Here is an 18759-nt window from a genome sequence, read left to right on the forward strand (position 1 = left end):
TCTGCTGGCCTAAAAAAATATCTGAATCATAAACTGATGTTAATTATATTTTGTCCATGAATACTTATTAAATAATTCCAAATAGTCTGTCCACTTCGTTTCATAGCTTTTCCGATGGTTGTGCTGCTTCCAGACATGTATTTTCGTATTAAAGCATTTAACCAATCACATTTCAGCCATCATTTGTTGCCAGGCAGAGAGGCCTTCACAATCCGTTCTGCAGGCCCTCTAACACAGAATAAATGTCGATTAAACTGTTGCTTCGACCAATCAGATTTTGAGTTGGTGTCAGTAGGCCCCTCTAGCAAGCGTACAGCAACATCACTATATTCAGACCCATTGATTGGATAGAAGCCAATATGAGGAACTCTACGAGGCCACTGAATGCACCACAGGCGCTCTGAGCGCAAGATCCTCGCGCGTACTACCGCCAACTCCATGACAGGATTCTGGACAATATTATTTGCCAGACACAGACCAGATTTCAAGACCACGAAAAACTTATGTTTGTCACGCTCCTCGACCCCCAGAAGTTTCAGGAATACAAGAAAAATTTCCCGCATGCAGCCTTCTCCAGTTTAACACAAGAGCCACGGAGCAGTTTTTGATCTGTCTTGGCTAAAAACAGAACTGACTGTAATGTATGCCATGGATGATTTTGCAGGAAAATCTCCCACTGATCTCCTTGACTTCCTTCATCAGAAAAATCTGAATGAGAGCATGGGGCAGCTGTACACATTGGTATATTTGGCGGTGACCATTCCCATGTACACTGCTTCTGTTGAGCGGACATTTTCAGCCCTAAAGCGAATTAAAACTTATGCCAGAAATACAACAGGACAGGTTCGACTTTCAGCATTAGCTTCGATGAAAGGGACTTTTTGATGGAACTGAAGCGCACGGATAATCTGTACGACAGAGTAATTGAACTGTTTTTGAGGAAAGGGAGGAGGATGGATTTTGTTTACAAATATTCTGAATTTTTGGTGAGTAAAATATTGCGATTTTCCTAAATAATATTGCAAGTTTATGAGTTATTATTGATGTTTTTTATGTGTGTCATGGCTGTGGCTGCAGTAGAAAGGAACTTGTTCACCCCGGTTTGTCTATTCAATAAAGACATTTATTGTCACTACAGGAGTTATCTATCTGCGATGCAGCGGCTCTTTATACTGTATTTCTGCATATTAAGATGGTTTTTATAACCATAAATTAGTTTTTGAGGGGCGGGTTGATTCAGACGGAGCACTACTGAAGGCCTAGGTGTGAAATGCATGGTCCGCCATTGGACCAGATGATACGTAAAGTTGATGAACATTACAACCCGAAAATAAACGAAACTGTAGAGAGGTTCAGATTATACTTTTCCCAGTGCGTCTCTCTAAATCCTCCGTGCGGGAACATTATCATAAGGTTTAAGAATCTTATTGTTACACCTTCTACGTGCACCGAACCATCCTTATTACGAAGTCTTCCTTGCTTTACCGCTAGCTGCTTCTTTCCATTCACCTTCCTAGCTCTTTATTTAAACAGTTTTCCTTCTCACTTTTCCGCTCCTTCGCTGTCTTCTCCCTTTTCGTTAAAAATACGTGCCTGCTTGCCTTTTTACAGTCAGCTCCCCTTACGTCACACCATGGTACGTTTAGCACAAGTTAATACCGGGAATGCCTGCTAAACATCTTACATTCACAAGTAGCAATTTGCGTAGTGAACACTTCGATGAATGAAACCTGTTATCTTTACAACGGTTGACAAACACGGAATGTAACTTCAAAACAAGACGTCCTCCAAATACAAACCTGATTGAAAGAAATAATGATAATCAAATCCTTGATGACAGCAACACTCATAACAGTGACAGAACAATTACATTGACAATCAGGTTATGTTATTTTTAAAATGTTTCCTTTTCTTTTTCATAACTTCTTTAACAAACTACTTCTCCGCTGCGAAGCGCAGGTATTTTGCTAGCAATAATATAAAATACAAGAACTGCCACTACTACCAATAATAAGAAGAAGTATAAAATACAACTATAACTGCTCTAGGGAATCCAATCGGGAGCCCGGGATTCCTGGACATTTTTTATTCCTGCATTCCCGGGAATGAAACTGCTGTAATTCCCAGGAAAATGGGAACGGCCAAGCTCGCATATATAGCGTGTAAAAGTGTAAAAATCGATCAAGAAATAACAGAGTTATAGTTGAAAATAATTAAGGTGGCGCCATTGCTGCAGCTTGCACTTCATCAGACAACAGCTTTGAACAGCAACTTGAAATTGCAATGCGTCAGTCTGTTGCATCCACATTATGTGTGCCAGAATGATGACAAGAAACTGGATGCATGAGTAAAAGCTGAAATGGCGGTGTTTCAGAGCAATGGCAAGCGCAGGCGTTGTTTAGAACAAGTGTATCAGTATCTGATGATTGTGATGCCTACTTCAGTGGAGGCAGAGCGTGATTTCTCAGCGGCTGGCGTACTTCTGCATGAAGGTGCGCTCTTGCCTGGATAACCGCATGCTGGACACGTTAATAATAATAATAATTCATAACATTTGTATAGCGCTTTTCTCAGTACTCAAAGGAGGAAGAAATCGAACACACAATCTTCCACACTCTACTTATTGCAAAGCAGCAGCACTACCACTGCGCCACCAGTGAGGACATTGTGCTTTCTATGCTCTTATTACCACAACTAAAGATACATGTACTTATATGACAGCATGAACTGCTTGTAGATAAGGTTAGTCTTTTATTTGTGTCAACATATTGGTTGATACACCTCTGCAACATCGCATGGACATCAGGGACAGTGCCTCTGGATTGACAGACTGGGGTGGTGGTCCCCCTCTTTTAAGAAGGGGGACCGGAGGGTGTGTTCCAACTACAGAGGGATCAAACTCCTCAGCTTCTCTGGAAAAGTCTATTCAGGGGTCCTGGAGAGGGAGGTCCATCGTCCTGGTCGCGGAACAGTGGACCAGCTCTACACCCTTAGCAGGGTCCTGGTGCATGGGAGTTTGTCTACATGTGTTTTGTGGACTTGGAAAAGGCGTTTGACCATGTCCCTAAGGGAATCCAGTGGGGGGTGCTCCGAGAATATGGGGTACCGGACCCCCTGATAAAGGCTGTCGGTCCCTGTAAAACTGGTGCCAGAGCTTGGTCCGCATTGCTGGCAGTAAGTCGAACCCGTTTCCAGTGAGAGTTGGACTCCGCCAGGGCTGCCCTTTGTCACCGATTCTGTTCATACTTTTATGGACAGAATTTCTAGGCACAGCCAGAGCGTTGAGGTGATCCGGTTTGGTGGGCTCAGGATTGGGTCACTGCTTTTTGCAGATGATGTTGTCCTGTTTGCTTCATCAGGCCGTGATTTTCAGCTCTCTCTGGATCGGTTTGCAGCCGAGTGTGAAGCGGCTGGGATAGGAATCAGCACATTCAAATCCAAGACCATGGTCCTCTGCGGGAAAAAGGGTGAGTGCCCTGTCAGGGTTGGGAGCGAGATCCTGCCCCAAGTGAAGGAGTTCAAGTATCTTGGATTCTTGTTCACAAGTGAGGGAAGAATGGAGAGGGAGATTGACAGGCAGATCGGTGTGGCGTCCACAGTGATGCGGGCTCTGCGTTGGTCTGTTGTGGCGAAAAAGGAGCTGAGCCATAAGGCAAAGCTTTCAATTTACTGGTCGATCTATGTTCCTACCCTCACCTATGGTCATGAGCTGTGGGTAGTGACCAAAAGAACGAGATCGCGAATACAAGCGACTGAAATGAGTTTCCTACGCAGGGTGTCTGAGCTTTCCCTTAAAGATTGAGAAGACTGAGAAGCTCAGTCATCCGGGAGGGGCTCAGAGTAGAGCCGCTGCTCCTCCGCATTGAGAGGAGTCAGATGAGGTGGCTCAGGCATCTGATCAGGATGCCTCCTGGACACCTCCCTGGTGAGGTGTTCCGGGCACATCTAACCGGGAGGAGGCCCCAGGGAAGACCCAGGACATGCTGGAGAGACTATGTCTCTCGGCTGGCCTGGGAACACCTCAGGATTCCCCGAAAAAACTAGTAGAAGTGGCCGGGGAGAGGGAAGTCTGGGCATCTCTGCTAAAGCTGCTGCCCCCGCGACCCAATCTCGGATAAGCAGAAGAGGATGAATGGATGGATGAATGTATAATTTGTCTTTTTGTATGTCGTGGTGCTTTTCTACGATTCAGCCAATAAGTAACTAGTAAATAAAAGTGCCTGTGTGTTGGTGAAATTTATAATTTACAATTTATGTCCTTAATGAAATGACACACAGAGCACTTCATATGTTGCCTTAGACAACATGTATATAGGCCCTGAGGTCTATATAGAGGTAGTAAATAATCCTCAGCCATGTCTCAACTAGGATTCTGTAACATTAGATAATATCTTTTACACACTCGGTATCAAAACTGTTACACATGATGCTATTGTTACACCATTGCTACTCTAGTAAACCACTAGCATTAGTGTAGTGGCAATTGATGTAATGTTAGCTAGCTTACTGGAAGCTTGACAAATTGAGATTTCTAAACACTCTTGCAAATGTGCCACAAGTCTCTTCTTCATGCTTTGTTTTTTTTCTGTTCTCCTGACTGGTGTTAACTTTAAGCCATCTCTCTGCCCATTAATGGAGAGAACAACAAGTGACAGTCCAACAATTTTTATTTTATGATTCATGACCACCATTAGGATATTTTTAATTTTGTCATAATCAAGCCCCCCTAGTCTTAGTGTTATTCTGATACTTTTTTCCAAAGGTGTTTCCAAGGCCAAGGTGTCCACAGACCATTAGGTATAAAACCTTGCTTAGATTACAAACTAAAGTATTGCTTACATTGGAAAGGAGAAAAATGGTGTTCACACGAAAATAAGAAAATATTAAATGGTACATACCCCAACCTCACATGCCTCAAGATGCTTTATAAATCTCAGATCAACTTTTTGCTTTTAGCCACTCCCTGCCACTGCCTGTCAGTAATCATATAAGGCATAAAAAAGTGTTTTTGAATGTATAATTATCCCCAGGTTCCTGAGTGACCTCTTTACCATGAACGATTCAAAAACGGGGGGAAAAAAGAAGAAAATGAAACTTAAATGGATGTAAAGTCAAGGTGTTACTGACGGAAGCGGGGAATGACAAAAACATTTCTTTCTGACGGTCTTTCTGCAGGTGTGACAAAAATAAATAGAAAAAATCAAGAGTGGGAGCAGATGACAGGAGAGCATCATTACATAGCGTGAAATGACACAGGCTATATGCACAGAACTATATGGTATTAAGAACATTCTTATTGAACTTGCCAAGTAAAATGCAATACATACAATCTCTTTACATTCAGTGTACACCATACAAAAGTCGTTGAATTGGCATTGTACCAGTGTCATGAGGGACAGGGTCTGGGTCATCTTGGCCTGTCTCAGATGGCAGAGACAGTCTATGTTTGTGCACTATCTGGTGTAGTACTGCACAAGCCATCTCAATGCAGCAAACCTTTGTGGGGTTGCATGGCAGTGTGCCGTCCAACAAGTCCAAACTCTAGCCAACGAGTCCAAAACAAAACAAAAACTGCTATCCACCAATTAATGAACAGATGGTCCGTTCTAACACCAATCATGTTCTGGAGTGCCTTTCATTGTATCTTCTCTCTTCTGGTGTACCCACTATTACCTGAATGATACATTATAAAATTTGTCTGTAATAGACTAAACTTAACTGCAATCCTGACAATAAGACTTATACACAACATGACCCCGATGTCCGCTTCCCACACTATATGATAAAATAAAGGAACATGGGATTAGATCAGATTAGAAAAAAACGTTATTGAGTCATGCAACAACATTACTCAGATACATTTGAGCATCACATATTAGTTGTAATAGAATTAAAGTGCATTCTGTTTACAAAAGCAAATGTATTCCATTTTTGTGTACATTTAAAAAATTAGCAATTGCTGCAAATTGACTTTTTCCCTCAGCTGCTCACCCTGACTGTAAGGATATTGTACATTTCTGAGTATAATGTTAATTATACCATCTCATATAGGTGGCATGACACAGCTCAGGGATGACTTCGAGATTCATGAAAAGCACCTGCAGGTAAATACCTAACAGTTGGTAAAACAGTAAATAGAAAAGGGATTGTGTGATTTCTGTGTGATGGTCTTTAATGTCTGTGGTGGGCTGGCACCCTGCCAAGGGTTTGTTTCCTGCCTTGCGCCCTGCGCTGGCTGGGATTGGTTCCACCAGACCCCTGTGACCCTGTAGTTAGGATATAGCAGATTGGATAATGGATGGATGGCTGGTCTTTAATGTAGGCTCTAATTCAGCACACAACTCTAAGAGCATGGCTGTAGGAAATCTAAATCAATTCAGAAGCCTGTCATCATTCTTGAAGCTAAAAATCATTGCCATCCCTGAAAGTCACTAATGTGTAGCCTGCAATTGTCGATATGCCAAAAATTACAAAATATACTGCTCAAAAGAATTAAAGGAACACTTTTTAATCAGAGTATAGCATCAAGTCAATGAAACTTCTGGGATATTAATCTGGTCAGTTAAGTAGCACAGGGGGTTGTTAATCAGTTTCAGCTGCTTTGCTGTTAATGAAATTAACAACAGGTGCACTAGAGGGGCAACAATGAGATGACCCCCAAAACAGGAATGGTTTAACAGGTGGAAGCCACTGACATTTTTCCCTCCTCATCTTTTCTGACTGTTTTTTTCACTAGTTTTGCATTTCGCTATGGTCAGTGTAACTACTGGTAGCATGAGGCGAAACCTGGACCCTACAGAGGTTGCACAGGAAATCCATCTTCTCCAGGATGGCACATCAATGTGTGTCATTGCCAGAAGGTTTGCAGTGTCTCCCAGCACTGTCTCAAAGGCATGGAGGAGATTCCAGGAGACAGGCAGTTAGTCTAGGAGAGCTGGACATGACCATAGAAGGTCCTTAACCCATCAGCAGGACTGGTATCTGCTCCTTTGGACAAACAGGATGAGCATTTCCAGAGCTCTACAAAATGACCTCCAGCAGGCCACTAGTGTGAATGTCTCTGACCAAACAATCAGAAACAGACTTCTTGAGGGTGGTCTGAGGGCCCAACGTCCTCTAGTGGGCCCTGTGCTCACAACCCAGCGCAGTGGAGCTCGATCGGCATTTACCATAGAATACCAGAATTGTCAGGTCCACCAATGGCACCCTGTGTTTTCACAGATGAGAGCAGGTTCACCCTGAGCACATGTGACAGACGTTGAAGGGTCTGCAGAAGCCATGGAGAATGTTATGCTGTCTGTAACATCATTCGACATGACCAGTTTGGTGGTGGGTCAGTGATGGTCTGGGGAGGCATATCCATGGAGGGACGCACAGACTTCTACAAGCTACACAAAGACACCTTGACTGCCATTAGGTATCAGGATGAAATCCTTGGACCCATTGTCAGACCCTACGCTGGTGCAGTAGGTCCTGGTTTCCTCCTAATGCACGACAATGCCCAGCCTCATGTGGCAAGAGTATGCAGGCAGTACCTGGAGGATGAAGGAATTGAAACAATTGAAACAATTGAATGGCCTTCACGATCCCCTGACTTAAACCCAATAGAACATCTGTGGGACATTATGTTTCGGTCCATTAGGCGCCGCCAGGTTGCTCCTCAGACTGTACAACAGCTCAGGGATGCCCTCATACAGATCTGGGAGGAAATGCCACAAGACACCATCCGCCGTCTCATTAGGAGCATGCCCTGACGTTGTCAAGCATGCATACAAGCTCGTGGGGGCCACACAAGATACTGCAAAGCATTTTGAGTAGCAGAAATTAAGTTTTTGAAAAAATGGACTAGCCTGCCACATCTTCATTTCACTCTGATTTTAGGGTGTCTACACAATTGAGCCCTCTGTAGGCAGAAAACTTTTATTTCCATTAAAAGACTTGGCATCCTTTTGTTCCTAAGACATTGCCCTGTCGTTATTTGTATAGATATCCAACTTCATATTGAGATCTGATGTATCTAATGTGTTCCTTTAAAGTGTTCCTTTAATTTTTGTGAGCAGTGTAGATAGATACTGGTGTTGCCATAGAAGCAGTTGCCCTGTTTGGCAAATGTGCTTATTTTATACATTTTTTTTCTTTCTAGTAATGCTACCAAACAATACAACAGAAAAGGCTTTTCTTTTGTCTTTATCTATGTTCTGTTCCTTAAATGTTGCTTTTTTGCATTATTGAAAGCTTGTGTGTATAATGAGCATTCATTTTTTCTTGCTTAATATAATATCCCCAAATGGCTTAGGGCAGATTATGGTTGGTAACATGGCATCTTCTTTATTCATTTGTCACATACATAGTTACACAGGATAACACACAGTGAAATGCATCTTTTCACATACCCCTTGGGGTCAGCTATTGTACAGCGCCCCTGAAGCAATTGAAGGTTAAGGGCCTTGCTCAAGGGCCCAGCAGAGTAGGATCTCTTTTGGCAGTGACAAATCTTCAGGATGCCAGCGCAGATCCTTAGCCTCAGAGCCACCACTCCGCCCTTCACTCATGTAATTAATTTAGAGTTGTAAGGAATGTATTATTAGCTTGTTTGTTATATTTGTGCTTGTTTCTATATGTTTTCTATTTTTATTTAGCGTATATACCTCACGGATAAGTTCTCCCGCGGATAAGTCAGGACTTTTACACTATAATTTCTGGTATTTTATAATGTCGGTCGTATAAGTCGAATGCAGAAAACTCATATTGGTCCAAGAGATTATGATGTATTTTGCCTACATGACCACATGATAATACCGAAACTATTCTGAAACGACATATGCACTGTTTTGTGTTTTTTGCATCTCATACCCTCATACACCTTTATTGTAAGAGCATCCCTTATCTACGATGGAGCATTCAATTAGAAGAAAATATGAAGCTGGTTTTTAATTAAACATCATTGAAGCAGCAAAAGAAATTGGCAACTGCGCTGCTGCAACAAAATTTGGTGCGTCTGAGAAACTGATGCGAGATTGGAGGGAGCAAGAAGATGTAAAAAACAAATTTAAGTGTTGCATTTTTGAACGGGCATACAAGTCAGGGTCTGATTTAATGATTGATTTTTCGGGTTTCAAGACCTGACTTATGCATGAGTGTATATGGTACGTAATATTTTCTGTTTATTATACAGTTTTGAAAATGTTTTTGTGCTAAAATGGTAACAAAAGTAAATTTAAATGATGAGTTTGGTATTTTTCAAGTCAAAGTTGTTTCTTCACAATTATGGTATGTTTGGCATGGTATGTTAATTTACCACATGATCAAGTGGAGAAAGATGGCAGTTTTAAAGATTGGGAGAGGAAATTAGGTCATCCAGGTCGAAACCAGAAGTGACGTAATCCGTGGTGCCGGAACTTGATGGGATTTCCAGAGAATGGTCTGCAAGAGACTGAGAGAGACAGTCAGCGCACTCTGCCACTCCCTGGTCTGGCATAGTATTACCGTTACTTAAGCCCTTTAGCTGCCTCCTAATCGCACGTGTGTGACATTAGTTATTTTAAATAGCCTACATAGGTAGCATAGTAAAAAGAGCACATAGAAGTTTCATTGTATTTTGTACACATAGCTATACATCTAAACTTATTTGATTATACTGCATTATATTTTTAATAAAAGCCTTAGAATTTTGAAAGAGACAAGTCAATGTTGCTGTATCGTGTCTTGCAGAAACATCAGCAAAAGAAAAAATCCCTCAGATTAACAGGCAGATTCTATAATAGAGCTGATTGAAGCAAGACAAACAAGTTATCGATTTTTTGTAATGCATTACAAAATTACTTCATTGCTTGCTACACAAGGTCAATATTCCCTCTCACTGAAGCACACAGGCCCAATTCTAGAAGCGAAGCCGCCATCATGCCTTTTAATTTCAGCCGCCCCTCACCCTATAATACCTTCACTCGCTTTCTAAACCAGTGTATTTAAAATTAAAAATTTTCACAATTTACTTAATGTCAAAAAAAATTAAAGAAAATGTCTTTGTAGGTAGAAGAAAACTTGACTTACACATTTAAAGAACCAGCGACAAGTTTGATTAATTCATCAGTAAAATTCCGATTAACACTACAAAAACCTTTGATGGATGTGCTGCGTACAATTCATGTGTTGTGACTTGCCTGTTTTTCTTTGAAGCAAGTTACCGACATTTGACCAGAAAAGACGAGCCCTGCAGCGAGCCTGCGTTTTGTTGAGGGCGGCCGTGGTCGCCCTCTATGTTCGGCCGCCTTCATGCAATCACCCTTTGCATGACCAGCAGAACGGGGCCTGGAAGCACATGCATGCTTTATAAATCCAGTAGGATCAGGCAGTATCTTTAGTATTGTGAAAAAATATATTCAACTGTAAGTGGATATTTTTATACCTTCTACAGAGCAGAGAGAGCAAGTATACTGCAGAGAAAGATAAACAGGGAACTTGGTGATGTGCACAGCCGTTCTTCCTTTAAACTGACTGACTCTCACAGCAATTGTTGGCTTTTTGCCTTCTTAAAATGACTTGGATATGCTGTTTTGCAATATATGTGTAACCTGAAGACACAGAGCAACAAGTCAACTCAAGCTGGGAGGCATGCACTGGTACACTGCATTGCCGCTCCCACTACATAATGAAACAGCTCAGGATCCCGGTTGGCAACCCCCCAGGCAGACACGCAGTCCAGTCCCACCCTCCAGAAATGACCATCTATCTGCCACTGCCAGGTATTATGTGGGTGACCGCTTGGCTTGGTCCAGCCACTTGGGTCCCCAACAATGAGGATCTTATGAGCCGGATCATCTTCAGGGAAACACGCCACATGGCCGTTGTGCCGTAACTGACACTCCCTCACAATGCAGGTAATGTGCCTCATTCGGGACTCCATGAGCAACCCCTCATTTGACACAAAGTCAAACCAACGGTACCCAAGGATTTTCTGGAGAGACACAGTACCAAAGGAGTCCAGTCTTCATCTCAGGTCTCTGGATAGCATCCATGTCTCGCAACCATATAGCAAAACAGGAAGCACCAGGACTCTAAAGACTTTCCCCTTCGTCCTTTTGCATAGATATCGGGAGCGCCACACACCCCTTTCCAGTGACCTCGTGACCCCCCCATGCTCTCCCAATCCATCTACTGACTTCATAGGAAGAGTCACCAGAGACATGAATGTCACTGCAAAGCAACACTCAATAACACAGAAAAACACTCAATAACAGTTTTTACATGAAAAATTTATGTATTTGGCAAGCTTTAAGGTTTTATTTTTGTCAACCACTTTTTGTTAATTAAAGCAAAAAGACAGGTAAACAATCAACAGTTGTACAATAGTAAAGAAAAGGACCCCATCCTTCCTCTCCCAACTCATCCTGAGTCAAGAGGTAAATGTTTGTGGGACAATCCAGTCACCATTGAAGAGGGGAATTAAAGAATCATGATTACGCCACGGCACCAAGGTGAAAGTCAAGATGTTACATCAAACCAGGATTTACACACTTGAGCAGCAGTAGACCAAGTTTCAATTGCATTGCTGGAGGCACCATTAATCCATGCTGCAGACAACTCGAAATGTATTAAATTGTAAAAGGAGGACTGGCTTTTGTCTACAGTGATGCACTCAGGTGCCTTCCAGCAGGCAGCAATTATTAATTTGGCTGCCGTGGTACCCAGACAAAATAACTTTCTTTCAGGAGGTTTAAGCGGAAGCATATGAGCTATAAAGGAAGAAAAAACTGAGCCAACAGAGGACGCAAGGTTTCGTACAGCCCTATAGTACACTGCAAGAACAAATTAATTAAAATTAAAATTAATACCATGATTATGAAGAAATAATTTTGACTTGGAAAATACCAAAGTTTTCCTTTAAAGTCCGATCAGAGAGAGAAAAATAGAGATGAGCCCATGATCAGAAGTAGGTGAGTCGTCATATTGGGAGTCACACTCGAGCATTAATTGAAATAGCACTGGCTGGGGCTGCACAGAGTTTATTCAGCTGCCTCTGTGGCTTGTGGGAGGTGAGCTTGGATAAAGTGCTGCTCTTTTTTGGTTTTGGTTCTTTTTACTTTCTCAGAAAAGGACAAGTCTCTTCTGCCGAGTACATTTATGATCTGGCACAGATTTTCAACTGTGTTCAAGTCTGGGGACTATGAGAACCATTCCGTAACCTTCACCTTGTTTCTCTTGAAGTACTTTATAGTAGATTGCAAAGTGTAGACTGTTGTCTTCTTGTAGAAGTCATCATTTTTTCAGCTTCAGTTTCCTGATTAATTCTCTGGCATTCTTCTTTAAGAGTTGTGGACACTAAGATGAATCAATTGTTCCCTGTACTCACACAATGTTTCATGTGCTATTGGCTGCCACATCACCACAAAACATAATAGATTCATCCCTGAACTTAACAACCAGAAAATGTGTTTTTTATTTAAACCCTGCTTCTTTTTAACTTTTGTTTTTGTAGCCAAAGAGTTTGAATTTAATTTCACCTGTCCAAGACATCTGGTGCCATAATGCTTCTGTTCTATGCAGATGTTGCTTTGCATACTTTAGATGTTCATTTTACGATGAGACTGCAGGTAAGTTTTCTTCTAATGGCTTCTCTATGAAGGCTATGTCCATGTAAGCAACACCATGCATAATGCAGTGCACCACCACTTCTTTCTCAGTAAAACATGCCTGCATTCCTATCCAAGTCATTTATATGTAATAAAAATAGCAGCAGCACTGGCATTGACTCCTGTGGAAAACCAATCATAATGTCAGAGGGGGACATTTTTTGTACACTGGGTGGTTCAATTTCTCTCTTAGGCAAAGGAACATGCTATTACATTTAAAACGCAGCAGGCGGACAGGAAATAGGCACCCATCATTGGGAGCATGGTGAGAAGTTAAAAGGCAAATTTCCTGGGTAATCCCGTTACTGATTATTGTCATGGTTGTCTACAGGATATCGGTATTTGCTGTTTTACAAAAGAATCACTGCTTTGAAGTTTTAACTGCTTAAATATACAATCAATATAAAATTGTGATAACAGAACTGCTCCTTCCTTGGAAAATGTTTGTATTGACCTGACTTGGAAATTAACATGTCTGAGAATATTGGTTTCTAATCAGCATATGTGTACTAATTGATACTTGCTAACAATGCATTTTGTTAACTTGTGTTTACACTATTTTTTAAACCCAGGAAATTTGGATGTGCCATTGTTTAATCCATCATCCTGTTAATCTAGGCAGGGACTGAAGGAGATTTAAAGTTCTGGGCAGGAGAAGGCAGAGAGAGGGACAGTCCACTGAGAACACTGCCAAGACACTCGGACAGCGCACAGGGGCTCGCAGGCAGATGAGGGTACGTGGCTGGCACGACGTGAGGCACAAGGACGGCAACACTTACTTTCGGGGGGAAGAGACAGCTCCACAAGGAGATGCCGGTTGTGGGTCCAGTGAGAGAGAGAAGCCACATGAAAGGACCTAGCAAAGCTGGCAGACGAGAAGTGAGGTGTCCCTAGGTCACAGCAACAAAAGGAGCCCAGAATGGAAAAATAGGAAAGACGAAGAGACACTGACAGGGATTCAACGATTTGACAAAGCTTCTGTAGGGAAACGAGTGTCTGGTGAACAGACTGCCTCCGTGGACAGTTGGACGATTAATTATTGGGGTAACACAGTGCGCAAACTGGACTCTGCACCACTAAAGGTTGTGTCCTCCGCTTCATATGTTTAACAGACTTTTAGAGTATGGGCTGTGTGCTTTCCTTTTAAAAAAAGGAATTTCATTCCTGATATTGTTAGATTTTTTTTATGTTCATTTATTTTTTTAATGTACTTTATATTGTCTTGTGTAATAGAAGTTACTGTTGCTTTTCCGTAATTACTGTTATGTCTTTCATTGTGTGTTTACTCACCGCCCAATTTAAAGAAACCTGTGTACTATTATCAGTAAATTTCAAGAGTTCCCAGTCTCTTAATAAAACTGGATGGCATAGTTGGATATTTTAATGGTGTCTAAGTTAGATTACCTGTAAGTGTGACCAGACACCTGTCACATTAATGGCAGTCATTTCTGATAAAGTTCCTCGTACCACAACCCTCTGCTTCCTGCGTCTGAGCCAATTCTGCACCCATCTACACAAAAAACCCTGAACTCTTACTCCTTTTAGTTTGATTGCCAACCTCTCATGTGGCACCTTATCAAATACTTTCTGAAATTAAACATAAATTATATCACATGTACCACTCTGATTGTATCTTTTTGTTGCTCCCTCATAGAATTCCAGCATGTTAGTAAAACATGACCTCCCACTTCTGGACCCATGCTGACTGTTCAGAAAAAACTCCTGTTCTTGCCATACGTTGCTCAAACTCATCCTTAATAATTCCCTATGTTAATTTAATTGTGATACACATTAAGTTTACTGGCCCTATAGTTCATTGTATCTTCCCAATCACCTTTTTATATAATGGGATAATATTTGCCATTTTCCAGTCTTTCAAAATTCCCCCAGGGCACAGTGAAAAATATGCATCAAGGGTTTATATATGAACTTGATAACCGCCATAAGAACTTGAGGATAAATATTATCTGGATCTGTTCATTTGTTGGATTAAGGTTTTATTGTTGTCAACCACTTTTTATTAATTAAAGGCAAAAAGACAGGTAAACAATCAACAGTTGTACAATAGTAAAGAAAAAGACCCCATCCTTCCTCTCCCAACCCATCCTAAGCCAAGAGGTAAATGTTTGTGGGACAATCCAGTCACCATTGAAGAGGGGAGTTAAAGAATCATGATTACGCCACGGCACCAAGGTGAAAGTCAAGATGTTACATCAAACCAGGATTTACACACTTGAGCAGCAGTAGACCAAGTTTCAATTGCATTGCTGGAGGCACCATTAATCCATGCTGCAGACAACTGCAGAGAAGCACTGGAGTAAGTAATATCTGGCAAAAAATGAGCGGTTCATGCATTCCATTATTATCTAAAGAGTTACATGTTTATATTAAGCATTCATGCACCAGTGCAATGGGTTTACAAGCAAAAATACACATATATATATAGACTTACTAGGTAGTTTATTCAATTACAGCCATTTAATATTTCAGTTTGACAGCGTTCCAATTCATAACATATCAAGACAAATGTCTTTTCCCAAATTGATGAGCTAGAAAGTCATTTTGCTAAAGAAATGAATGAAGCTGGGCAGAAGTGTTTCAGGCTACTTTCTACAGTCACTTCAGTTTATCAAATGTAGGATCTTCTGCAGTTTTTTTACAAGTCTCATATCTTACATTGATTAAAAAAAAAAAAACAACTTTACAAGTGATTAATTTTCTAATACCAGCAGATCTTCCCCTTTCTGGGATTTTTGTCTTGCAGTCTGCTCATGGAGCTTGTGGCTCAGAAAGTGTCAAATTAAATAGAAGAAAACTTGGAAATAGCTGTTACATGTAATTAAGTCTTGTATTATTGGGATTAACATTACTTAACCCCACATAAATCCTACTGCAAAACACAATCAAGTACTTTTTTGCTTATCATTTAACTGTTAATTGAATTCGATATAAGTACAGTAGATCACGGATTAGTCAAAGTAATGGGGATTAGGGTTATTATAGGCCAGATAGATGGAAATATGCAAAACAGGATAAAAAGAAGTATTTTTAAACCCATCATATTTTAAAATATATGATTTTATATTAGTAGCATGTTAAATATTTCATTAAGCTGTTTTAAAATTACAATTCCTTTCTGTCTAAATATAATTTATTTCTTATTTACAACAGTGATCTATTGTTGGCATGTGCCTTTTCTGTTAATCAGAAAACTGACACTTCAAAATACTTGAAATGGTGGATGCCAAGTAGTGTGCTTGCACTAGGCATTGCCAACACTAAGGACGGACCTGGCAATGTCTTCCAATGCTTCAGCTTCAGCAGTTCCCAATCTTTCCATTTATTTGACCAATATGAAACAGATGTACAAAAAGAAAAGCTGGAGATACTGCCAATATATTTGCAGACAAAAAATCATGGTGTGTCTAAGAATTAGAAGATTGGGTAGATGTGCCACTCAGGGTTCAGTCTTGCAAACTATCACCCAGATATATTGGTCCACATACGATGTCAAACATGCATGCTTAAACAGGTCAGCCAAGACTTGGTACATTTTATGTTACAGAGAAGAATTTTGATGTAACTCTTGCCTTGGAATGTAGGAGCACAAATCTGGAAGATTTGTGAAATCTCTTCCATCACAGCTGCTGAATTCTCCACCCCTTCCACTTCCACCTTACTATATAATTTCACCTGACCAGTACACCACCATCAAACATGACTTTGGGATGTAGACACACAAAAAAACATAAAAATACACTCACACACAGATAGGCCCAGCTTTCACACTTGATCTTCTGGAGCTAGGAAGTAACAGTGCTTCCCATTGCCCCTCCACGTCACCCAAAACTTAAAATTGTAATTCATGATAATTTATATTGTAAAATAAACACTTCATTTTGCATAGCACCTCTCTACCAAGGTATTTTACAGATATATATAAATACCTTAAACAAGTATTTTTTGCTCAGGTTCACACAGGTAGGAACGTACATGTAACACTTTGGTTTAATGAACTTCCTTTGCACTTCACCACATTCCCTGCCTATACCGTTCTGCTTAATGCTCAAAGACAAAAGATGTGGTCCCAAAATGATTTAAACAGCATGAATACAATATAAATATTATGATTTGATCTTCAAAGCCAAAGCTATAACTTTTGAGTTTCTGAACTCAATGTTGCATTTTCATAACCTTTTTTCCCCCTAAATTTCAACAATTCTTTTCCAGTGCAGTGTTCTAATCCAGCAGTATTTGGCAAAAGTCAGGAACTAAACCTAAATGCATACATACTGATTGTGCAAGTGTCACAAATGCACATTATGCATGCCATTTGAAAGTGGAAGGAGAGTTATGGTCTCTAAAGGAAACCTATCTAAGTGTTACAAAATTACAGGTATGTCTAGTTAAGAGCCTCTGTGAGGAAAGAAGTATGTGTAGCACACCAACGTGTTCAAATTGGTACGTTTAATGAACATTTTTAAAATGTCAACATATTTTAAGTTTTTTGAAACACTAGATATTTTTTAAAGTTTTAGGAAAGACTCTTCAAGGTTTCCTGAGTCATATTTAAGGCAAGGAAATCACAAGATTTAACATTTTATCAGCTTAACATTTTAGGCCTTCAAAAAATTGGATGGCCAACTGTAAAAATAACCCTTCGGATACGACTAGAATTAGATGACGTAGTTATGGCAATCAAATGTGGTTATTAGTTTATTTTTGTCATCTTTTAGTTAATAGAACATTTAGTTAAGGCTGGTTTTTCTAAGTAGGTGGATATAAGTACCTTACTCCAGGGGGGCAGTGAGGTGTAAAAGCCAAGGACATAGATCTTAAAACCTAAGGTTAGTGCTTTCATTCCCACCTCTCAGTATGTTACTTTACCTGCTGTATATGTGCTCTTATAAGAAAGACACCTGCAAATATTTTTGATATAATCCTGTAATTATAAAGCACCTTGGGGTGGTGTTGACTAGAAAAAGGTGCTTTCATAAATAACCTTTAGTTATTAGTAAAATAAAATTTGATTTGCAGCAATATTTTCCCAGCATACTACTAAAAAAGAATGGAACTTTACAATGTAAAAGTTGTTATTCTCTCCATATTGATAAACCTGTTCATTAAACCTGTTTGTCCTTGTTGTTGAACAATGAATAATATTACAAATCAGAAAAGATTTCTTATAGTGTACTGTAGGAGGCAAACAGACATGCTGAACACGTTTGTCACTTTGTAAAACTATTTGTTAGTGTAAACATAATACTTATTATTGCAACACGTAAGTCACTTAATTTCTAAGTGTGCATATGATTAATTTCTGCCTCTCGATTTGCATTCTTCATATATTTTTGCATAATTAGGTAGATGGGTTACATTTGCATTTTGAACATATTCACATCACTTTTTCCTCCATATTGTAAAACCTCATCTAATGGAATCAGCTGAGAAACCTTTTAATCGGTGTTTCATGAGCAAACATTTTACAGTGAATCTTTAAGGTACAAGTTAATGTAACTTAATAAAACATGTAGGCATTAATAAAGCCTGACTGTATCCATTAATAAGTGTTTGTTTATTGCCTGCACAGCATATGCTGTAACCCCTTGTAGACATAAACAGAGCAAAAAAATCAGCCTAAGCAACCAACCCCAGGAATTGCCAGTCTGTCTGAACATACCTCTGAATAAATTTGAGGCTGATTCACTCTGTCCAGTCCAGTTACATGTTCTGTAGGGTCCATCGTTTTGAGAAGAGTGCTGACGTTTTACACTTTTGACAGCAGTTATTCTAACTGTTGTGGTTGAGAAAATTGCACCATTACTCATGTTTTACAAGAAGCGGAAGCTAATACTTCCTGTGGCAAAGGCAGTAAAAATTAAAAAATGCTTGTGCTTGTTTGCCTGTCTTGTTGGTAGTTATTAAGAAAAATGAGATACAATTAATGTGCAAATCACAAAATACATTTTACATCTGTCTGCATGTACTGTAAATATTCCAAAAACCAGGCAAATTTATAATGAACTAATAAATGAACCAAAAGCAAAGCTAGAAAACTAGTTGAGGTCAAAAGGACAGCTTTTAGTGCATGACAAACTACTGACTTTACCATACACAAATAATATTTAGG

At 40.1% G+C, this 18759-nt stretch overlaps 1 protein-coding gene across 2 annotated transcripts in view; it reads right to left on the reverse strand.

Moving 5' to 3' along the window:
* The window catches only part of unc13d (unc-13 homolog D (C. elegans)), a 400017-nt gene extending 381581 nt beyond the window's left edge, over window positions 1–18436 (reverse strand). For both annotated transcript variants that reach the window (XM_039739768.1, XM_039739767.1), the window contains exon 1: window positions 18310–18436. In XM_039739768.1, coding sequence (XP_039595702.1) covers window positions 18310–18372 — 63 coding nt within the window. In that variant the 5' untranslated portion in view covers window positions 18373–18436. The remainder of the gene's footprint in view (window positions 1–18309) is intronic.
* Between the last annotated feature and the right edge of the window lie 323 nt (window positions 18437–18759).

This window comes from Polypterus senegalus, chromosome 17 (assembly GCF_016835505.1).
Source record: "Polypterus senegalus isolate Bchr_013 chromosome 17, ASM1683550v1, whole genome shotgun sequence".
Lineage (NCBI taxonomy): Eukaryota > Metazoa > Chordata > Cladistia > Polypteriformes > Polypteridae > Polypterus > Polypterus senegalus.